Below are 24,162 nucleotides of genomic sequence, written 5' to 3'. Positions count from 1 at the left end.
AACTACTTTCCTGTGCTCCTGGACAAGTAAACACATCTGGATGCAGCAGTCTTGATTTGTTTGAGCCTAGGCTTGTCTGTCAGTGGTTTGATGTTACCGTTTGGTCTGTGGTATGGTTTCAGAATGTGACCAGAGTTCCAGGCTAAAGCTGTCTCTACCTGTCATTGCTTCAACAAGGGAAATCAGATCAGCTTGTTTCAGCTGCTAACTAGATTGCTAACTTTGCTCACAAGTATGAAGTTGGTGATACAGATGTTGAGATGCCAAATTGCATTGCTGGGTCAAAAAAGAGTGACAGTATGTCTGGATGCGTAAAGCCAAGACAGGGAAGAGATATAAGACTGAAGGGAAATAAAAATCACTTAGTGTTGCACACGTAGCAGAGGGAGTGAACATCATCTCTCTGAGCTCCTCTGAAAACCCTAAACCAGTTTTTAGCTTGTTTGTGCTCCTAAACACTTGCAGAAGCCCGAGATAGTTTATGTTGGCATTCCTGTTTTAATTTTTGTTTCTAAGAATTAAGAATATTATGATGATCTGTTAAGGTTTTTCAGCAATTTTCTGTTTGAATATTACATTCAAAATAGAGAGAGACCTCACCACAAGAACTTCACATAGTTTTGCCTGTTAGAGAATCTGAACTATTTTCCACACAGCCTTCTTTCATGAGGTGTTCAAGTGTCTTTGTTGAATTTAGCGCTTCGTATAATAGCAAAGCTTTAGTTCTTTAAGATTTGTGGAAGAAAAATTTATTTGCTTAAAGGAAAACAAACATAAATCAGTGACCCTGGCATGAGAGCACGAGCTCTACTGAACTGTTCTCTTCAGTGTGTCCCATCAGTAACAGAGGTTAAAAGAATTCAGAGTCATTCCTAAGATCATTCTGGCAGACCCCGAAAGTGCTCGGGTTGTTCTGTACTGTTTATCCTGCATCTCCTTTAATACTCTTTGAAGCCAGTTGTTTTTAGCATTGTGGACTGCTGCACAGTATCAGGTGACCTTGTAAGAGGGATCCAGCTGTGCTCAGGCCCAAAGATCTAGTCTTGGATTGCAGCATTTCTGTCTTGTGTGCTTGAGGTGTTGCTCATACTTTACTTTTAATTAATACTTTGGTGGCCGTGTTCGTTTCTACTCCACCCATCACACCCACAGACTTCAAAGGATTTATAGCAGCACAACCTCAGTATTTATTTTATTTTATTACTAGTGTGATTTCCTAAGGAAACAAGGCTTGGAGAGGTTGTTTGTGTTTGTCTGGTTTTCTGGCCATTACCCCAACCCTCCTTATTCCCAAAACCATTGAGCCAAGGTCAAGAGCTTCATCAGTCCCAAAGATGTATTCCTACACATTTCATGAACATGGAAAAACATACTCGGAAAGATACCCAAATAATGCTCCTCTGAGGGACTATGGGTAGGAGAAGCTGAAAAGGAGAGGAGGATGCAAGGAACACCCAACGTGCTGCAAAGGCTTCTGCTGGGATTTCAACCATACTGGACCACAGGAAATCCAATTGTGAGATGCAAATCCCTAGGATACTATGCTTGGCTAGTTCTCCTTGGGAGGTACTTGCCACAGCAGTATCATTGGGATCTCCAGTGGGACTGTCTATAGAATGAACCTTTCACACAAGGAGTGGGCAGGTAAATTCTATCAGCTCTTATCAAAACACTTTCTGTGTTCTCCAGAAGTGCTTCAGACATCTACCAGCCAGCTGTCATCCTTAGAAGTACACAGGGTTTAAGTGTTTTAATCCATATGAGGGGACAGATGGTCACTCAAGGTGCTACATTGATGGAATGGGCTGAGCTGTGTGCTACTAGCTTTCAGTTTAGTGGAATTGCAGTGTTTGCAAGCTGCAGGTGTTTGGAGGTAATTTGCAGCCAGCACAAATTACTTTGGGTACATGACAGAGCAAATTATTTAGGTAATGAAGCTGAAAATGCAAGAAGATTAGAATATTATATAGTAAAATCAGTCCTTGTTAATTCAGTTTGTGATCAGATATCATGTTGCTTTAAATACCACATTACATGCAGTACCCTTGTTTGAGTCAATGAATATGTATGAATATGTCAGTGAATATGTATGCCTCCTAATTTAATCAATATACTTACAAACAGCACTAGCAGCGATGTCTGGCACAAACTGTATCCCTTTAGAAGCAGGTTAGCCCAATTTGTATATGTATCATATTTATTTCAGAACCCTTTTGAATTAGCTGCAAGAGTGTGTGTACCCTGGGAAGCAGGGAAAGGTGAGTAGAGATGGGGTAACTTCTTGAGCAGTACCCTGGGACCCAGAGGATCCTGGCCCATGTACACACCCCACACTGAGCCTCAAGGAAAGCCCTCCATTCAGCTAACAATTTTGGTTAGGGTGCTTTCCCCAGAAAGGCAGTGGATTGGACACGGATGCTCAGTGCCCACAGAAGTTTTAAGGAATAGAAACCAGTCCGGCAGACTAAGCAGTATGTGCTTAATTTGATCTTTACTGGGTGAAGAAGGAATGTGTATACCTGGAGTTTCTTGATATTGCTGCTTTGAGAGCTGAAGGGTGGGAGCTGTGATGGGGAACTCCATAGAAATGCTCTTACCTGAATGTTGCCAGCGTGCACAGGTAGTTGGGAGCCTGTCTACCATGGGAGGGGATGGGAGCATTTCTACACAGGCTTACTTTTCCAGAAAATGATGATTTTTGAACTTGGACATAGTAAGGGGCAGTACTGTTCACCCAACTTTCACCTTCTAAAAGTTAGGCTTGCAAGTAAGGTATCATTAAATTCCTTCTCTGGGGAGTGAAGAGGAGGCCTCTCCACTCCAGGGTTCATCTCATTGGTCCAGAAGAAGGTGAATCATGTTCCTTCTCCCTTTTTCCTGCTCGCTTTCTCTTCTCCCTCCCTTTCTTCTCTCTTTTCATTCTAGCAGCAGACAAGACAGCTTCACCTCCAAGATAGCTCAGGTCAGCTTGGAGAATATCCCCTAAAACGCAGGGATGGGGACCAATTTTTGCTTCCATGAAAGAACCCTTCCCAGGATACCAAATCTGAGGTTTCATACCTGTTGCACATTGGAAAAGATAACATGATGGATGTGAATGCACAAGTTTGACATAACAGTGTGAAAGCAGGAGGAAAATCCTTTTTCTATCCCGAGGCAATTAATTCATTTGAATGAAAACATTCAGACACACTAATGCGGAGAGGAAAACTTCTGTCTTTGGAAAATAGTTTTTCTTCAGGATTGACTGGTGATCTTCTGCCCTGGGTCGAGGCTCAGTGTGGCTCTCTCTAAGGGGCAGAACTGGGGAGGAAAATGCCCCATGCTCTACATGGCTCTACAGGCTCTTGTCCCATTGTGAGTCTTTGCAGAGTTAGAAAGGAAGGAGCTAAAGGTTATGAAGAGCTTGTACAGAGCATTTCCTTACAAATACATAATTAGATTTATTACTTCCTCTACTGCTCAGACCACACAAGGAACCACAGAGCATTTCAGTAGAGAGGGAGAGGCTGTCTAGAGGGGTCCGTCTGGGGAGGGAGCTTGAAAAAGACAGACAAGCCCAAGGAAGGTGTTCCAGATTTGGGGAAAGAAGTGCAGCCTGAAGTAGGAGGGAATAAGGTATATTCTTCCATGTTCTTCTGTTCTAGATGCAAACAAAAGCTGGCTTTCAGCACATTCACATTCATGAGCAATTAGGTGGAGGCAGTTGCATAATTTAAGAGCACCAGAGCTACTTCAGACAATTGCCAGGTGAACACAGTGGATGAAGAAAAAGGGTTCAGAGCAAAGAACACAGGCTTTTTTTCCCTGTAAAACTTGGGCTCAAGTTCCTGTTCTGTCGGATTTTGAGCAAGTCGAAGAGTCCACACTCAATTTTGCTGGTGCAAAATGAGGATCAGGTGATGTTACAGCATCTGATGTTACAGCAGGAAGATTACCTCTGTTGCAGTGGTAGGAATAGCTACCAGTTAAAAGTCACACATACTGAGACCTCAGTCAGGTGCCCTTTCCTATAGAGATAGGCTTGACATGAGTTTTTTAAGAACCTTTGTAGGTCCCTGCCAGCCCAAACTGTTCTATGATTACCACCTCTGGCCTCTTCTGGCCGCTTCCCCCTCTCAGGAGCCATTTCTGTAGCAACTTGTTTGGTACTTTTGGTGGGTGTCTGTGCTTGAGCTCACATTTGCTGCTCTCTGTGGTTTATTTGGTCTTTCATTCCTATTCCTTGCTGCCTTTGGCACAGGACATCCTTGGTAGTACTCTGGAGCACTGTTATTTCAGGGTGTGAAAGATTCTTAGGCCTTTAATCTGGGAACACAAACTACATCTGTCACCTGGGTATCTGTAGTGGTTTCTAAGCAACCACAAGAGTTTATTTTTCTTCTGCAATTCATATTTAAGAAATAATTTGCTCATGCATGAACCAGAATCAGCCTGAGCACCACCCCAGGAGACAGAAATTGTAAACTGTAATTTAGGCTAATTCTAGTCTAAAGCATGAATTAGAGTATTTTATATAATCTTGGAAAATATACCATATAAATATATGTAAGCACAGAACAGGTACAATTAATGTGAGCGCAGTAGGAAGCTGTAAGTAACTCTGGGAATGTGAGAAACCAAGTTGGAACATATTCTTGACACGTAAAAATATTTCCCACCTGCCTTGTTTGCATAAGAACAAGGTTTTAGCAAGTACATATTTGCATGTCAGAGTTAAAAGTGGGGAAAATATTTTCACCCTCATAAGAAAAATGCATAATCTTGGCAGAGGCAGTTTGCATTTAGTAAGTTTAAAGTATCGAAGTCCTTGCATGCTCTGTGGGAAGTGTACGAACTTGCGACAGGGGTTCCACTGCAATGAGTGATGGGCAGAGAGTGCATCACGTGGAGCAGTAAATTGATCTGATCCCTTCTCGTGTGTTCATTTGTAATTGGTTGTGGCAGTCCCCAGCAATTTGTGCTTCCCAGTTTCATCCCATTGTCCTGTATCCCAGAGCGAGATGATAAGCTGAGGTTTTAAATGCTGCATGCTTAATTGAAAGTGAGTACCTTACAGATGGAGGTACTCTTGGAAGTTTGGAAGTACTCCTCTGAACTGGGGGAGATTTGGAATGCTGAAGCGATACCTGATTGGGTGCCACTCCTCACACACGCAGTGGTTGGCAAACGCTGCACATCTGGAGCCTCTGAACCTGTGGAAATTCTCTTCCAGCAGTGATGCATCCTGGAAAATGCATTTGGGACTAATTATGGCACCTTTAAGACTATTAGTAACCTAGCTTTAGGCCATCACTTTGAAGGCATATTACATTCCTTCAGAAACACTCTGCAAATGTCCTGTTGCTTATGAAATAGGGATTGCATGGACAGGCTTCATGGGTGATTTAACTCATGTGCTGGAGATGTAGATAAACAAGGCCCAATTGTATCATACCTATTCGAAATAAGACACTAATTATGTATATAAAAGTGACTTAAAATATAACACTGCCATGTAGCTGATGAGATACTCATGACCACTCTGTCAAAGGAGCTGGAGAAAGCTGCAGCTTCACTGTAGCAGAGCAGAAAAATAATCTCACTTTGAAAAGGCACAACCAGGAATCAGCAGGTCTGTCCCAGAATTTGCCCAAGGATTGCAGTCTGGATCTAAACTGACCGTTGCACAGATTTTGAGTTGTTGTGAATTTGCCTGTTGTCCAGCTTGCTGATGTGAAATGGGGTTCTTCTCGATGTTTTGGTTATAAACACCTGATGCTCTAGTGATAATTAATATAACACGTTAATAAAAGAGCATACACTTTATTTTCTCCTTGTATTAGTTCACTTCCTGCTCCGTTGTGTTTAATGGGTTAACTGGAAGCAAAGTGAAATTAAAACAGCTTTTGGAAGACTCCAAGGAAGGTGTATTTCCGTCTTTTAAGCGTCCTAGACACCTTTTGATTTCAGCCCATCCTCTTGTTGCTGGAGGGAGGGTGGGGAATTAAAGGTCAAGATTGCCAAGATCCTGATGGTGGAAGCAGATGCACATGGTGTCCTGTAATAGTGGACATGGCTGTTTGAATACAGTGTTCAGAGTACAGCCCAAGTTAAGCTAATGCATCGTAAGACAGAATGAAATGTCATTATATGTGTTGTCACCACCATAAACTGGAGCAATAAAAGCTGTCCGAAACAATCTTGTGTCTTGTGAATGGAATTCAGCTCCTCACAGAAGGTTAATAGCGCTTCTGATGGTTGGTAGAGCCACAGCAAGAGCTGTGTTTGTGCTCCGGTTCAGAATAACCTGGTTCAGGAAATCTGACATAGCCTGATCCTGATGCTCTTGTGGCAAAGACTGGATTTTCTTGGAATTTTTTGGTTATTGACCTGATGGGTACAGTCTGTTTGTGTGAGCACGTGCAAGGGCATGTACAATGTAGACTGCTGGTCCTTGATACTGCAAAGCACTGCCTCAGCCTGGTCCTATCCAGAAAGACTTTCTAGCAAAGTGACTGCAGCTCTATGATCCAGAAGTTGAAGAGGAATTCCTGAGCCTCCTAAGCACCTTCTTAAATCCATGTATGCAGATGGGAGGGTGCTGTGATTTAGAGTTTGCCACACAGTGAACTGAATTCAGTAGGTGTGTTTTATATGTCCGAAGTTCCATTTAAAAACTGGGGGGTTCATATCCCATATCTCTTTGCCAGTGTCCAGCCTGCACCGACTCCCTTGGTTTCCTAAGCTGGCCAGAACACTGGTGTACTTCCCTTCCTTACCTGTTCAGTGGTGGCTAACACAGAAACACATGCTGGCAATTCACTCCCAGGACAGATAGGTGACTTCTGGATTTCTCAAGTAAAGCACGCTTTCTCTTTGCCTTGTCCCTTCTCTCTAGGCCTGGCCACTGGTGAGCAGTGGATGGCGTGATGGGCACCCCTCTGGTGAAGGTGTGCTCACTGGCAGGCAGGGCAAACTAAAACTACCTTTTACAACCTCACATTAATGAGATTGGAAGAAACCTTTCTGGTGTTTGTCAGCGCTTCGGCCAAACTCTGAACTCTCCTGTTCTTTTTGGCTTTGAAATGCTGATTCCAGCCTTCCTGTGGGTTCTTAAACACCTTCTCAAATGACCCATTTTAATAACCCAAAAGCCATTATATAACGAGCAGCCATAATTTAGCTCAAAGCTCTAGGGGACCCTTGCAGTTCAGCAATGAATAGTTAATGCAGTATAATGTTTAGCAGGTTATTAGTTTTCACTGTACAAATGCTGATCAGGGAATGCTTTTATAAGGTGTTTAAAAGAAAATGTAATTAACTGGTTGCGTGCTTCTGTTGCAGCTCAAATTGAAATTATTCCATGCAAGATCTGTGGAGACAAATCATCAGGAATCCATTATGGTGTCATTACATGTGAAGGCTGCAAGGTAAGCTTCTAAAATACGAAGTCTTAAAGCAGCATTTAGCCTTTTGAAAGTGATTGTTTTCCTTCCCCTTTCCCAGCATTGCACTGCAGTTGGGTCAGTGGATTCCAGCTCAAAGAACATGGAATCAGTTGGGGATTCTGAAGGACTGGGTTTATTTGTGTTTGAAATATGGCATTGTGTGACACACGCAAACCCCACCGCAGGTTTTGGGACAAGCCTCAAAGACCTTGCAGTTGTAGTGTGTGTGCTGTGAACTTTCTCTGTGGGTAAGCAGAAGAGGTACAGAAAGGCCATCCACTTCAGGCACGCCACAAAGAATCTGTTCTGTGGATTCATTTGAGAGTTTGGGGCTTTCAAATCTCCCTCTCTGTTTTCTGCTTAGTGAATGGCTGAGAAGCTGTGCTGCCATACATGAGAGCTCTCTGACTTCTCAGTTTTCTTCTGTCCTCTGCTCCAGTTGTACATCCATTCTGGTTGGTATGGGGGATGTTGCACAGAATTGTTTGGTGCCTGTTCCTTTCAGTGCAACCATTGCTGTGTAAAGCTTAGGCTTTCATTTTTTTCCTCATTTGTACCTTCAGTAACTCCAGTGAGCAAGGGTTACCTTAAAAGCATTTATGGGTTGTTTAGTTTGTTTCTCACAAGCAAGAATTGATTCGGACAACACTAACTCTAGGCCAGAGCACTGTGAAGCTAATCACTCCTTTCTATCACTGGTGAACAATTATGGTGCTAGCTTGGAGTGCCACAGTGTGCACAGCTGTGCTCTGGCTTCTGCTTTCCTCATGTGCACACATGTTCCAATTCCATGCTGATAGTTTTTCCTACTGCTAATCTACATTAAAGGGGTGAAGAATTTGTGACAGTTTTCAGTCTGCTCTCCTGGTTTCCTTGATACTACTACCCGTCTTCAAACAGTAGCTTTCTTGCTTTCACATTATAGAGATTTCTTTTGTGTTTTTCCAAGGAAGATTTTTGTATTTCCACTCACACATTGTCTCAGTCTCATGGAAGTGTTGGTAAGAAAGAAGAGAAGAAACTAAAAATCTAAGCATGTTAGAATGATAACAGGGCAGCACCTTCTGCTCTTTGTAACTGCTGTTACTGTGGGAAATGTCAGAAATGCACTAAAATGGGTTGATAATGAAGTGGTTACTTTTGACAGCTTTATGTGGTCAAGCAGCTTTTATCAGATTTCAGCTGTGAAGTGGCAGACATTGGCAGTGAGAATTCTGCTGTATGACTATCTTGTCAAAGAGTATCGAGTTATGTTCAACGTCTGAGACCTCTTTAATCCTTAAGCGGGCTGGGGCTGGTGAATCCTGGTTTACCTGAGCCTTGAGATCGATGACAAACCATCCCTGTCAACAGACTGAGGTCAGCGCAGCGCTGCTGCTCGCCTAGGCAAGGAACAGGCCTTTCTCAACATGGCTTGTTGCAGAACAGGAATGGGCTGCCAAAGGAAAGGAAAGTTGCCAGCTGAACTGTTTGTTGCTTCATCTTCATGCAGTTCCTTTGCCTTGCCTTTTCCCAAGTCCTGCATGTGTGAGAAAAGCCCCTCCAAAATATAGGAGGAAGTGGAGCACACCATGCAGTTCTGTTAGTAGGTAGCACTGAAGGTAAGAGACAGACATGTCCATCGAGTATCCCTCCATCAGGGACTGTGCTTTCCTAGGAATAAATGCAAATGCGAGTTATTAGGAGAAGAGTCCTTTGTGTACGTCCAGCAGTCAGAACATCAGAAGTGAGCCTGATAGCAAGAAATGTGTGTGCAGCTCCTCATGTTTCAAAACAGATTATTTTCATTATTGGCATTCTGTATAAGCTGAATTCTCTGGGAGCTCTGTGCAGCCCTCAGTCTGATGCTGAGAATTCCCCAGGGACAGGCAGCTGGTGGAGAGAAGTGGGAGGAGAGGCAGGTGGAAAGGAATGCTGAGCACACTGGAGCCACTTGAACCTTGGAAGCGGAGTGTGCATGGGTAAGACAGACAGCAGCCCTGTGAATGGAGCTGGGCATTTTCTCCTTCTCTTGGGGTAGAAGAGTGACATCTTCTAGCCATAAACTTTCAGGCAGGATTTGAAAGCCAGTGAATATCAACTTAGTTAACCAAGGTATTTCCCTTTCAGGAGGGAAATTACTCTGAAGCTCACTCTTTAATGCCAGAGCCCAGATGACCTGCAAGTGGTGACACAGCTAGGGCAGTGCTAGTGGGCACGAGTCACAGGAGGAGTTTAAGTGATCATGACCGAGACAGCATTTAGAATGCTCTACTGTAGCTGATGGATTTTGTTTGTGCTACGCTTTTCCACAGTAATGTCAACAAAGTCTCACCCAACAGAAATATTTTGGCTGGTGAAAAAGTTGGCATAGCTTGGCTTCTGCCAAGGGAGCCAGGTGTGTATTGGTATGGGGTTTTTCCCAGCTTTCTGTGGCTATGATCTCTGCAGGTTTGAGCATGCTTACATTGCTCTTCATGTTACACTAAATCTCCCTTTGTAAAAAGCACTTTGCTGTGAAGACCTAGTTCCCAGTGCTCCGATTCTTAGAGCTGATGTTTTGCACCAGCAGACCATCCCAGAGAAGTCAGTGAGGTTCTTGCACCAGTGCTACAAACCCATCTGTGTGTGTCAGATGCCACGGTCGGGGCTTTAGCCCTCAGAAGTGAACATATGTGCTGCTGCCCTCTCAAGCCAGGCTTGTCAAGAGTGATGTACAAGGCAGCACCAGCAGCACAAAGTGTGGTGTTTTCAGCACTTAATATTTTCACTCTGGTTTGCTGTGAACTTTAATGTTACTTAATAGTAGCATTAACTTAGGTGTTACTGTATAACTACCAGTGACCACAGGAAAGGTAATTTATTTAAAACCTAAAGTGTTGTTTTAGTTGCAGAGACCTACTTTGCAATCCTAATCTGTATCGTGTATGAAATCACAGGTTCTTGTTAAATTGCTGATCCTGTTGTTCTTCTACAGGCTTGTGACTCCTGCATTACATATGGTTGAAAGTCTTCTGATCCATTTTCATTGTTAAATTGTTTCATGTAGCTAGAATTGAAGATCTGTAATGAAGCCAGTTACTGTTTTGTGGGAAGTTTTCATTTCCTACCCCACTCTGATGTTACTGCCTGGTTTTATGAAGTTACTGGCTGTGCTTTGCACAAGCATCACTGAATACTCCCAACCCATCCAACTATAGAGCTGAATTTCAATCTGCCTTTAAGAAATAAAATGGAACACCCCCTCCGCTTCCCTCCATCCAGTGAAAAACAGGTTTTAGCCAGGCTCTGTTTTATACTCTATCTGGGAGGGCTCCAGTGACTTACTTATATAGACTAAATTTTAAAAGAGCAGATTTTTTTCTCTCCAACCATTGTTGATGTCCTTTATGCAGCATATAAGGCAAGATGAGATTAATCACTCAGAAATACAGGTGAAGAATGACACAAAGACTGTGTCACAACTCAGAAGTTTATTCTCCTCTGTAGATTTAGAAATAGTACTGTTGCAGTAGCATTACTAAAAAGACTCATATCTGTATGGAGCATTTCTTCAACCATTAGTTGTGGGAACCCAGTAACTGTCTTTTGCTCTCTACTAGGGGCGGTGCTAAGAAAGGAGACTGCTCTGTACACAGCCATTGTTCTCAGAGCTGAAAGCTGAATCCAGTTGAGCATTGTCAGAGAACACCTGAATGCTTCAGAAGGACATAGCAAAGCATGTAGCTTGAAATCAGGATTTTGTTAATGAACTATGGCATTTAGTGTGAAGGTGCAGTTACTTGTGCTGCCAGTGCTGTCAGTTCATGCCCAGCTGACCTACAGGAGCCTTAGTGTGCCCCCCTCTTTGCTTGCTTGCAACACTTGGTCTCAAAGCCATCCCTGCAGGGCACTGCTGGGCAAAGGTTTATAAGTACCAGCTTTTCCCTGTTACCTCTTTTAAGATCAAAGATGGTCTTGTTCATTTTAACCACCAGGAATGTCTGTGTGTGTTACTTCAGAACAGTACCTGCTGTATTGTCACTTCCCACCTTGCATTACTTCTGGTCATTCGTTTCCTTTGTTCACTTTCCTTGCTGGCCAGCCTGCCATTACTGCAGTGTTGCAAGCATGCACCTGAATTCAGGCTTTGAAAGTTCTTCTATTTTTAATTGTTTTCCTAGCCAATTCCAAGCAAAACACATTAGAGATGAGCCCTGTTACAGCATGGGCGATCAGGAGCCCTGTGTAACCTGATGAGCACCCTCACTCCTGTCTTTAATACATCTGTAAAATGGAACAGTGGCTCTATAACTTTGTTGTCAAATACTTCATTACCAAAGTTTTAAAACAGTGTTGTCGCAACACTCTCCTCCCTTTACAACTGAACTATGTGCTCATTGTTTTAAAAGGGTTAAAAAGTTGATCTGCCTTTCATAGGACAGTGTGTTTTTCTGGTGTTTCTTGATGGTTTGCTTTAGAAAACAGTAAAAGAATGATCCCCCCAACTAATTGTTAATTGCTCAGAATATTGCAAAACTTAATGATACGTGGAAGTCTTTAAGTACTAGCCATAAATCATGGGATTATGAAAAAGCCTTTGTTGTCATAGGCTTGCATACAGTCATTCCAAAACGTCTGCCATTAGGATGCAGCGAGGCAGCTGTCAGCTGTTTTCTTGTAATTAACCAGCCAATGAGCAGCTAATTAAGACATATGTGTGTACAGAAGTGGAAGTGGGTATGGTAATGAACTGTAGGAATCAATTCATTAAAGGAAAATTTGTCAAAAAGACCAAACATGAGATCAGCATTTCAGCCCGTGCCGCAGTGGAGAGGGAGCCGGGGCTTTGCCGGTTGGGACTTTGGGAACCACAGCGGGCTTTTCCCTGCTGCGGAGCACACAGACCTCTGCAGTACTGACACTGAGGTTACTGCAGCTACTCAAAGACTGCAGAAGCTGCTATTTACATTTCAAAGTTTGTTTTTAACAAGTTGTTATTTGAACTGACTTGCAGATGAAAAGTTCTTGTGCCCTTTTTTCCCAAACTTGATTTCTTGGCAGCATCTGAAAACCCGTATATTGTGTTGTGTATAAATAGGAGGCTGAAACGCAGAGCTGAAGCTATGGCTTGTAATCTGCTCTGCTCTTCTTCTGGCACCGGGCTAATACATCTACATAAAAAGGGAGACATGCAAAGCTCAATGAAGCCTCATCAGAATCAGCTGGATCTTTGTGCTGCCATCAGGAGGAGGCAGGGCTCCGTGCTCACTGCCAGAGCCATTGCTCACAGCCGTGTCCCATGGTGGCTTCTGGAGTGCAGCAGCAGTTCTGTTCCTGTGCTGGATCCAGAGGGGTCTGCTCTGCCCGTGGCCCATTAGGCAACTGCCTGCATGTAAAGTAATGGTTTTCAACATGCATGCCATGGAAAGCATGTGGCCTGGGCTGGTTTGCATAATGCTTGGATGTAGACACGTGTACCAGGCATGCATCCACCTCCTCCTTCCTGATGGAAAAATTATAGCTAGCTCTGTGCCTCTGGCAAAAGCCAGGGAATAGAAGAACAGAATGTGGCGTCTCTCCTTCTCCTAATGAAGGGGGAAAACCTAACTGAGGAAGAAACTCTATTTACTTACAGAAGGCTCTTGTAATAGGGGCTTCCCCACGTCTTACAATGATAGGAGAGCCCAAGCTTAGAAAATTCACAGGCAGATGACAATAATATAGAAGAACTTCGAGAACTCCATTGGCAGTTCAGTCCCGAATCAGATATGGGTATGCCTGAGCTCTGGACAAGCTCAGTTTTGTTTCTGGAGTTTGAGGCAAGGGGGGATTTTTGCTTTAGCTTCTGCTGATGTTTTCAGCATGCCCAGATAACAGTGTAGGGTTTGGTTTTAAAAGCACTGTACTACATCTCCTGCTTGTAAAGTGCAAGTGCTTTTAAAGACCCCAGTTTCAGGCAGTCCTGCTGTATTGAAAATTTAGCTTCAAGCTGTAACTTAGCAGATATATTGTACACTAAAATGTATCGAGCAGCTGTGTCTCTAGGGAAAACGTGGAAAAGCAAAAAGTCTGGTATTTTCCCCATTATACTACTAAAAATAATCCTCAGCTTGACAAGACCATTCTTAATGAAGGGAGATATGCCAGACTGGCAGTGCAGGCTCAGTGTATGTCTCAGCTAAAGGAAAATGTATAAATCTTTGAGGTGATTGAGCCAGGTTCATTTTACACGTTGATTAAGTTGACTTTCAGGACCTCAGTGGTGGCAGGTTTTATGCAGTTCATATGTGAGCACGTCCTTCAGTGTTTGGGGAACTCAAATTATCAGGGGCTGACAGTGTGGAGATGCAGAACCTTGGTCAGGACATCACGGGTCAGGTCGGTACCCACCACTGTTCTGCTGACAAATCCCACTGCACTTCGTGTGTACTTGCACTGGAGTGACAGGCTCCACTGAGGGTGCTGCCAGAGCTGGAAATTCAGCTGTCTGCTACATAAGAGTCGGTTCCTCCAGGGGGATCAGTCATGGTGCTGGAATGGTAGAAATTTCCATGGTGTTTCGGGTTTTCACTCCATCAGAGCTCAGTAAGTGCAATACTTTCAGTCTCACTATTGGCAGACATTAAAGAACAGTTGAAAGTTCAATCCTTTAGAAACAAGAGACCAGAATAGATGGGTGAGAAATGATGCGCAGGAAAACAGGATAAAAAACAGGCATCTTCAGTTTCCTCATTTTTTATATATTCCATGTTTCCCCATTAAAGCTTTACTAAAAGGCGCATAATGGATGAAGACTGGTTCCTCTTCATACAATGGAGCAGGGGTCTTTAGCTCTGTGCATGGCCATGGTTCTACCTGAGGGAAGTTTGCTGGAGTCTCTTCCTGTTGTTTTAGTTCACGTGTTCTTTGGACAGAACGTACGTCTGCTGAGGGGCTCCAGGATAGGGCCTTTGAATGAAGGAAGAACTGGGAAAAGTCCAGCTGTAATTACAAGGTGCCTGGCATTTCTGAGGAGGTGTTTTCTGTGCAGTGCTGTTAATGAATCCATTATGTGGCAACATAAAACTAAAACACTGGGCTGGAATGACTCCATTTCTGCAGCATCCTTGTGAAGCAGGTATTACGCACACACCAGCTGCTGTTTGGGCAGTCTGTGGCTAAAACATGCCATGCACTTCAAAGCAAACAGCTGGCATCCTGCTTACCAGCACGCACAGTCCTGATGGAGAGACCCAAGTTGTGACTACTGCCAACCTTGCAGCACTCACTTTGCTGGGAAGGGGGTCTGCCCATTGCACCTGACTTAGAGAAGAGGTAACACATAAGACGTGTTTCAGCTTCTTCCCTCCTGGCAGATCTCAACCCTGGACTGAGCTGAACAAAACCTCAAACCCACCAGCATCAAACTGATTAGGAGAAAACATCTTTAAAGCTTTGTCTTTGTCTAAGGCCCCGCTTGGCATCACACACTGTGCTAAACACAGACATCCTTGGGGGAGGCTGGACATCGAGGCCTGCCACTGACATCTCCAAAGAACAGGACTCCTGAATCCTCCCTGTATTGGAGATCTGGCAGACCCAGGGAAGACAGGAAATCTGGGTCTCTGGTTAGTTTTATCTTATTTGGAAAGGATCAGTGTATCACATGTAATGGGGGGTCGGTAAAACTGATGAAAAAAGGTGTAATTCCTCTGTGTGTCACAACACTTCTAAAGGAACTGTTTCCTACTGGTTAGCAGGGTTTGTTTGCTCCTAGAAGAAAGGGGAAAAAACCAACCAAACCCTCCATACCTTCCTCAGCTGACTGTAGTGCGCTTGAACTTCTCTGTCTGCTCGTGTGCGGCCTTTCCAAGTCTTTCTTTGCTCCATCACTTGGCAGCTTCTTGACTCGTGTTTTGCGATTGTTACAGGGCTTTTTCAGGAGGAGTCAGCAGAGCAATGCCACCTACTCCTGTCCCCGGCAGAAGAACTGTCTGATCGACCGGACCAGTCGAAACCGCTGCCAGCACTGTCGGCTACAGAAATGCCTTGCTGTGGGGATGTCTCGGGATGGTGAGCTCTGCTGACATGCACCTGAACTGCAAAAACCAAACAGCATTTAGCATTTTAGTGTGTTCTGCCAAAACAGCCTAGGATTTAAGGTTCATTGTGCATAGGGTTCATAGTTGAGATCATCAAGAGGGGTTTGTTCGTTGTTACATGCTCACATTAAACAGCTATGAATCAGGGCACATATGAAGCTCTGGGGTTTACTCTCTTTCCTGCTCATCCAGTATAGTTTTCAGTTCAGAGCTTTGCCTCTGGTCACTTCTGGAAGATGCAGGTTTTAGTCTGATGCTAACACTTTCTCTCTGTGTCCACTCCAAGCTAAGTCCCACACCACAGCAGCAGGTAACGCTCTGGTTGCTGTATCAGCACAGGTCAGAACTGCTTCACAAGACAGAAGTTTCAATGTGTGTGTAATGAATTATAGGGAAAAACACAAATTGAAAATAGCACCGTGTTTTTTCAAAAGTTCTGAAGAAAATGAGTTCCGCTGCTGAGAATAAGCTCAAAATTAGTGCCGGTGTAACGGGGAAAACCCACCTCTGTAAAATGGACGCTTACGGAACTCGGCTAGAACTGGATTTGCGGCTGATACTTGCGTGCCTCCCCCAGAGATGTACCAAAGCTGCCATCTCCTCCCCAATTTGAAGATCTGACTCAGTGTTTTCCCCCGCTAGTGACAGCAACGCTGCATGTTCTACCAACATACATGCGTTACTCTATGTACAAGAGGCCTGATCAAGGAGAGTAACTTCTTGAATTACATTGTCTGAAGTTTTTTATTGGGCATGAAACTAAGAACATGAAGCAGTTGATCGTGTAACAGCTGATCCCTGCGACAGGTTGGCTTCCCAGTAGAAAAGCATAAGGTGGCTGTCACCTTCCTAGAAGAGGTTTCTACAGCTGATACAGGCCCTAGGAATCACATACTGTGTTCTTAGGAATTCCCTGGATGTGGCAAACCAGTTGCTTCTGGCTTACACTTTCTGTGAGTACTTCTCAAAATAGTAACAGTTTTGTGGAGAGATACATACACACACATATATGTATAGTTCTAACAGTAATTCGCTGGGTAAACATTTTTGCTTGTCACTCTAAGCTGCACTGAAAGCAGGTTCTATGGTCCCTCCTATGTGCTTTGGTCCTAGTATCAATAAAGCTTGCTTTTGATACTCTCTGAGAGAGGCCCCACGTGTTTATAGACTTAACTCTAGGTTCATGTTGTAGGAGGAGTGTTCAGCTAGCAGGAGTTGGACAGTTCATCTCAAGCCTGCATATTCTGTCTTGCCTCTGCTTTTCTAGGTAGGGTGTGAATGCTGAGGAGATGCATCTGTCAACTTCGGCGGGTGCATAAGAGAAAATCCTTCTGGTATAGAAGTGGGAAGTTAATAGGTTACTCTAAACCAGTGACTTCTAATGGTCCGTTTAAGTATCACGTTAGGGTGGTCTTTTAATGAGTAGATCCTGCAGCTACGTTACCTGTAACTGCAGAAGTGGTTCTTAGGTCTGCCCGTTCAGCTGATTTGCCTTTTATACTGCATCCTTCCACGTAGTATTTAAAGCCCCAAGACAATGAAAGTGCAGTAGTGGTTTTGTATCAATGTAACATGTTGTGTGTCTGTGTTTCAGCTGTAAAGTTTGGTCGAATGTCAAAGAAGCAGAGGGACAGCCTGTATGCAGAGGTGCAGAAGCATCGAATGCAGCAGCAGCAGCGAGATCACCAGCAGCAACCAGGAGAGGCAGAACCACTAACACCAACATACAATATCACCACCAATGGGTTAACAGAGCTACATGATGACCTCAGTAATTACATTGATGGGCATACCCCTGAAGGTAGCAAAGCAGACTCTGCAGTTAGCAGCTTCTACTTAGACATACAGCCTTCTCCAGATCAGTCGGGTCTTGATATTAATGGAATCAAACCAGAACCAATATGTGACTACACACCAGCATCGGGCTTCTTCCCGTATTGTTCTTTTACAAATGGGGAGACCTCTCCAACTGTGTCCATGGCAGAATTAGGTAATGAGAGAGAAAAGCTTCTGTTGTAACTGTCTTAATAGTAACCCTTTGGATTGAAGTGACACATGTAGCCAGGCAGTAGTGAGAATGCTGCTTTGGTAGAGCTGTGGGCATGTGTGAGCATCCTCCTGTGATGGGCACAGTACCCTCACCCGGGGGACATGGTGAACACCTTATGGAACTGGACTAAAGATCCTGGGAGCTTGTGGCTGGTCAGCTCTAGGAGCGTTGGTTTTGGTGTCAGTCCTTGTAACAGAACCCTTTGAATGCTGATTAGTGAGCCCAGGATTAGTGCTGAGGAATGGAGCATTCCTTTTGCTGCAGATTGGTTTTGAGCATTTTATCCTCTCTTCCCTTACCTCATACTCTTATTTTCTAAGGAGAAGTCGGGAGGCTGATTTTCTTCTGCTCTCCGCCTGTACCTGGGAAACATGAACCCAAAGCACCAGGGTGATTGGAGGCAGTTCTCCTACCACTGGTCAAAAAGAATCTTGCCCCAGATGCTGAAGAACATCTTAGAAAGTAGCAAGTTCTGGTGATTTCCCTTACACCGACCACATTAATGAGCAAGTTTTACTGTCAGTTCTTCCCAGAGTGATACACTAGGGCTGAATTCTGCAACCACGACTTGTCAACATCTGAGGCTCGAGTCAGAGCACACTCTGTGGACTGGTTATAAGCAGCCTGGAACAGGCCAGCACAGAAGTGGCTTTAAGATTCTGTTACTTAGCTAAGCAGTCAGGTGCTTAGAACTGATTTTGCTTGCTTAAGCAACCTTTTTGCTAATTATTTCATTATAAAACCCTAAAAATAGTTTGAAAATGAGGTGTTCCATGTTAAATGTATCTTTTTGCAAGCTTTTTTTTAATTAGAGACAAACGGATGATAACAATGTTTTGCTTGTTTTAGTTTGTTTGAGAAGTTTTGCAGAGAGGAAGGGACAAGGTTTATCACCTTTTAATGTCCTCACCTTCTAATGTCCTTTCCTCTTAATGTCCTTCTGTTCTCTGCAATATGATTTGTTGTGACAGACAAAATACTGTGTCTGGCTTGAGTTCAAGTAATTTCAGTTACAGATAAGTAAAAATGGGAAGAAAACACGAGGATAAAGGCTACCAGCTTTGCCTCGGTCAGAAGGCTGTTAATGTTCTTGTGGGAGCCAGTGAAAGATCTACATTAAACCTACAGAAAAAAGAAAGGGCTTTTCCTTCCCAGACCAGGTGCTGAGTTTGGACTGCTGGCCTGAAATGAGTGTGTCATGTTGCTTACGCAGTGCTTACATTTAGACCCTACAAAATGTGATTTATGTGCCCAGCACTGACACTGCTGAACAGTATTTGGAGAATGTTTGTCTTCCAGACTAAGGTTTCAATTTAGAAAGGTGGGGCTGCTCAATGAAAGTGTTTATTAGGTGTGTGCTGAAACACAGAACTGAGGCTTGTGAGTAACATGGTAATATTTCACCTCTGTATCCCACAAGGGCACAGGGATAAAGCTGTCCGGTGCTGCTGGTGAGAGCAAATGTTTTAAGAAACTGGTAAGAAAAGAAACTTGCTCTGAAATACGTGAAAGCTGTGATGGCAACCAAAGTATAAACCACCTGATGCTCTGCCTTGCTGATGCTCAGGTAGCACGTATCATCTGATTTTAGCTCAGCTGCATGTTAAAGACTTTTCGGTTTGTTTCTTACATCAAACTACTGATGCAGTAGGTGTGCACTAAGCAGGCTGATTGGTCCAGCAGTTCCACTTGTAGAGCTGGGTTTGGTTGTTACCAAACCAAGTAAGTTTCACAGTAGGCCCAGCTCCAGCCCCTCGGCATCATGACCATTCTTGTTGGTTTCAAGCCTTCCTTTCAGTGGTGTAAGCTGCAAAAGCACCAGCAGCAGCACTGTGGGAGACAAGCCAGCAGGGCTCTAAACCAGAACAGGTGGGTGTGAAAGTCAGGGTAGACAAGAGAAAGACCAGGTAAAGGTGGAATTCCGATATCTAAATTATATTCACACCTTTAGTGGGGTTCCTAAAGGTTTAGGGAATCAAGTTTTATTAATGAATATAAATCTGCCTCATGGGTCTTTTAACCAATTGTAGCAGCAGAGAATGGTTTATTTGGAATTAAAATGTATGGAAATTTTAAGTCATGGGCAGTTAATGGAGGGACTACTCTATAAAGCTAGAGAAAAGAGCCCTTGAGTCGTCAGTGTGGTGTTAGTGACCTTCTCTAATGTGCATTTTCCAGCTGTGTTTTTAATGACGTGAGAGAAAAGGGAAACTTTCCCTCCCTCCACGTGGCAGTGTCCTGCTTGACACCAGCACACGGTGCTCGCTGTCAGTGTGTGTTTATGAGACAGCTCCCGTTGTAAGAAGCACAGATGGCTTTTACAGCTGTAGTGCCTGGCTGGCAGCGCTGCGCCATGCCCTGTGCGGGGTGCTCGGTGAGGGGGTGCTCGCTGGGCTCTCTGCCGGGTGGCTCCATCCCAGGTACTCCTGTGTTGCCCCACGTGTGCGACGCGCCCGGGCGCTGCCGCCTTGCCCCGCAGCCGCAGCGGGGTTCATTCATTCACAAAACCACCCGAATTCGACCCAAACCCGGCCTGTGCTCGGTGCGCGGCCGCGGAGTGCCCCCTAGCGGGCGGTGCGGCAGCAGCACGCGGCCCCGGCTCCCGCACCTGAAGCGCTGCCAGTAGCAGCAGCGCCTCGCCCCCTGCCCTCCTGCAACGGGGGTCTGCGAGCGCGGCCCCGGCCCTGGGGTGCAGCTGGGCGCTGCTCACGCGTGTCCCTGTGTGCTCTTCCCTCTAGAACACCTTGCACAGAACATTTCCAAGTCGCACATGGAAACGTGCCAGTACTTGCGAGAGGAGCTGCAGCAGATAACATGGCAGACCTTCCTGCAGGAAGAAATCGAGAACTACCAGAACAAGGTACAGGAGCATGCCAGGCTGTGGCATGGGGGCTTTTAAAGCATGGTATTTCCGTAACACACTGCAAAATTCACTTTTTCACTGCTTTCTATTTACTGTCAGGAATGTATTTGTGTTTTCAAACAAAATAATGTGCTAGCATCCAAAGCAGCAAGATGGCTGGGATATCCTGGCCTTTGTGATCAGAACAGGTACAGGAAGAGCTGTGCTCCTAAAGTCTGCCTGTGACAAACAAGGGTTAGAAACCAGAGACAGGTTTTCAATCCTAAACACCCCATTATAGTAATATTTTCATTGATAATCTCCTGGATCAACAGCAACAACAGAAGCTGAAGCCACCAAGTTGTGTCATTTTACAGGGCTGACAGACTTTGGGCAGGTTTCCAGCCTCCAAAGCCTGGCTGTGATCCTGACCCACTCCACCACTGTCACTGGGGCTGCAGTCCTGTGCTGGGGAAGGGGGGGGACACACACTGTAAGATTTAATTCACCTTTGGATTTCAAACGTGGCTTCCATCGCAAACTCCTGCCAACTGGCTACTTCTGGAAAGCTGTCCTACTAAAGCACACTGTTCCTTGAACCTGTTTGTCATTTCCACCAAAAAATGTTTAACCTTTAAAAATGTAATTTTTTCCACTCGTAAGGTAATTTCATTCTGAATTATTGCCAGCACATGAAAAAATCACTACTTTCATGCTGTCTTCATGTTGTTAACAAGATGACTTTCAGATATGTGTATCGTTATGTATCCTTAGGAACATGAGCTAGTCAGACAGTTCACATTCAGTACAAACTACAGAAAGCTGACAGGAAGGATGTGATTATGCACTGCTGGTGTAAATTGGCATTCTCTTTTCATGCAGCAGATAGAATTCCCACTGAAATGGCAGGAATCATTCTACTTTGATATTTTTAGCTTATGAAATAAAAATACTCCAACCTGGATCTCTTCTGACATCCCTGAAGAAGTCTCAGATGTTTGCATTGTTCACTCATACACAGGAGGCTTTGGCTGGGAGGTTAATTCTCATTGTCCAACAAGCAGACTGTAGCCAGGAGTGCTGGAGAGAACTTGCTTGGTTTTACTTGATGCAGATGGGCTTTCCAAAGCTTGATCAGTAATTGTTCAATTTTTCTTTTCTCTCAAACAGCAAAGGGAGGTAATGTGGCAGTTATGCGCAGTCAAAATAACAGAAGCTATACAGTATGTAGTGGAATTTGCCAAACGCATTGATGGCTTTATGGAACTGTGTCAAAACGATCAAATTGTGCTTTTAAAAGCAGGTATGTGGGTCAGTTTGAAGGTCTGCTTCTATTAGTTTTGATTGAGGAAAGTGTTACCTGTATACAGGAACTGTATATGAATACTGTGTTCCTGCCCGTGGCAGGGGGTTGCAACTCTAGGTGATCTTTAAGGTCCCTTCCAGCACAAACCATTCTGTGATTCTCTGATATATACATATGTTGTACAATGATCATTTAAAATAATACAAGGGAAGAACCTTGCAAATTGTTTGTGTCCTCGTGTGAAGTAATCCACCTCCTTAGTAACTCTGGGTAAAATGAGTTCAAGTCTACATGTGACAGTTTTACTATGAACAAAGGGAGCAACGAGGGTGTTAAGATGGAACAGTTGGAATCAAGTGTTTTATTTTGGCTTACTAAGAGCGAATAACAGTGTTTCAAGGTAAAAATCCAGTCTGTCCTGGGCCAGATGTTGTAATGCAGTTTACAAATACTGGACAAAGTTGTCAAAGCTTCATCAGCATAAATCTGAGCGAGCTGCTTTGACTTCAGAGACTTCATCACTCAAACAGAAATTAGTTATTATTAAGTGGCTTTAACAAAAACTTCCAAAGGGGTTTATGGGAATTCTTGTAATTCTGCAAGCAAATCAAACTATGCCCTGCCCAGACACCTGCCGCCCTATTCGACTGATACTGAATGAGTACAGGGCATAGGAACGTTTTGAAGCCTCACTTGCTTTTTGCAGCAGGTCTCAACCTCACTAGTCAAACCTACGTTGTTTCTGTTTTAGGGTCTTTAGAGGTTGTGTTCATCAGAATGTGCCGTGCCTTTGACTCCCAGAACAACACAGTCTACTTTGATGGCAAGTATGCTAGCCCAGAGGTTTTCAAGTCCTTAGGTAAGGAACTGTCAAGTGTTGTATCTTAATAAAAACAGCATAAACATAATAAGGCAAGGGGAGAGCTGCTTTTTGTTGCAACAGCAGTAAAGGACTGTTGGAGCTGTAATTCAACACTTAGATCAGGGTAGAGCGGTTTGGACACACTTGTTGACAGCAGAAGCCCAGATTTCATAGCTAGAGAAACATTTTATGGACCGTGTTGGAAAAGGCAGCAGATTTTAAGCAAATTTTGGATATACTGATGTTAATGCTTTGGAAATATTAAGTGTTCTGTAATGTGCAAAGTCCAATTATTTGCAGGTAAGATACTGTAAATGTATGGTTTATTATTAAGCTACAGTTCATAATTTGAAATTTCTGTATGTTTTTGCTAGTTTTAAAAGGCTGCAGTTCACTGGGTGTAGATTTGGGATGTAAGCCATGTTGGAGGGCAGTGAAAATATGGCAGCAGAGGATGCTGCATAATTACTGCAGTAATCTCTGCCTTTCTCAAACACTTTACAGTACAAGGTCAGAGTCAGGCAACTCAGAGCATGCAGTATCACATGTGGGTTCCAGTGAAACAACTTCCATTTGTTAGCAACTACATCCAGACATTTAGGCTGGGTTGGGGCTGCGATGAGCAGAGGAGAGCCCGCCTTCCATCAGGTTGCAATCCCTTTCAAAGCAGGGCTCCACTTTCTGAGCTTCTAATAGCATGTGTAACAGCAGCAGTAACCTGACTTACACCTGTGTGAACAAGAGAATGGGTGACAGGAGACGCTGTTCCTTTTCTGCATGAAAAGCTTTCAGACTTTGGCTTCTCCCTTTGCTCCTGCATGTACCTTGCATGCCTCTCCCCTCGCCTTCTGTGTGCTCAGCAGTCTTACTTTCAAGTACACATTTTGAACCTCCAGTCCATAGTGACATAAGAAAGTTCCATTTAGGAACAGAAAGAAAGCTAAAACAATTCTGAGCTTTAAAATGGCTTGGGTTGTATCCGTAATTACCCCAGAAGAACCAAATGTGGAGCAGATGCAGCATGCCGAGCCTTTGTAATCCCAGCTGCCATGTGTGGGAGCTGGGGACTTGGGGAAATGGCATAAGCTCAGGCATGCGGGAGAGAGACCTCACTACCACTGCTTCATGGTCCTTAGCGAGAAGACCATTCCCCTAGAAAGTATTTTACCTCTTTGTTTCACCTCCATCAGAATAAGTCAACAGTCTGTAGCTCTCAAGTAGTTCTGAACAATGTGGCATGAGCTGTGCCTTCTTTTTGGCAGGTTGTGAAGACTTCATTAGCTTTGTGTTTGAATTTGGAAAAAGTTTATGTTCTATGCACCTGACAGAAGATGAGATAGCCTTGTTCTCTGCATTCGTTTTAATGTCAGCAGGTAAGAGACAAAGCTTTGCTCTAGGTTTATTTGCTGGATGTTGTTTTTATGCTGTTAATGCTTTTCAATGCTGTTAAGACTATCAGGCAGTGTGAAACACCATGTTTTTGAGTTGCTCCTCCTTGACCAAAATCTGTAATGGACGCATTAAAACTATGAATTCAGGCACAGGTTTGTTCAATTGGAAATCCTAATCTAAGCCTTTGTTTTCCAAGTTTTCACCTCACTGGGGATTCAGCTTCTTTGTGAAAGCTTAA

At 43.9% G+C, this 24,162-nt stretch overlaps 1 protein-coding gene across 5 annotated transcripts in view; it reads left to right on the top strand.

Annotated features, from left to right (window-relative positions):
- The window catches only part of RORA (RAR related orphan receptor A), a 344,549-nt gene that overhangs the window by 316,804 nt on the left and 3,583 nt on the right, over nucleotides 1–24,162 (top strand). For all 5 annotated transcript variants that reach the window (XM_061347587.1, XM_061347590.1, XM_061347589.1 and 2 more), the window contains 7 exons: nucleotides 7,327–7,412; nucleotides 15,302–15,443; nucleotides 17,067–17,462; nucleotides 20,261–20,382; nucleotides 21,535–21,667; nucleotides 22,422–22,529; nucleotides 23,795–23,905. In XM_061347587.1, the coding sequence (XP_061203571.1) occupies nucleotides 7,327–7,412; nucleotides 15,302–15,443; nucleotides 17,067–17,462; nucleotides 20,261–20,382; nucleotides 21,535–21,667; nucleotides 22,422–22,529; nucleotides 23,795–23,905 (1,098 nt within the window). The remainder of the gene's footprint in view (nucleotides 1–7,326; nucleotides 7,413–15,301; nucleotides 15,444–17,066; nucleotides 17,463–20,260; nucleotides 20,383–21,534; nucleotides 21,668–22,421; nucleotides 22,530–23,794; nucleotides 23,906–24,162) is intronic.

Source organism: Neopsephotus bourkii, unplaced genomic scaffold, assembly GCF_033783945.1.
Source record: "Neopsephotus bourkii isolate Nb327-2 ecotype Australia unplaced genomic scaffold, CSIRO-AGI_Nbou_v1 NB_318, whole genome shotgun sequence".
In the NCBI taxonomy this organism is placed as follows: domain Eukaryota; kingdom Metazoa; phylum Chordata; class Aves; order Psittaciformes; family Psittacidae; genus Neopsephotus; species Neopsephotus bourkii.
Note: the sequence above shows the minus strand (reverse complement) of the source record. Positions and strands in the feature narration are given on the sequence as shown.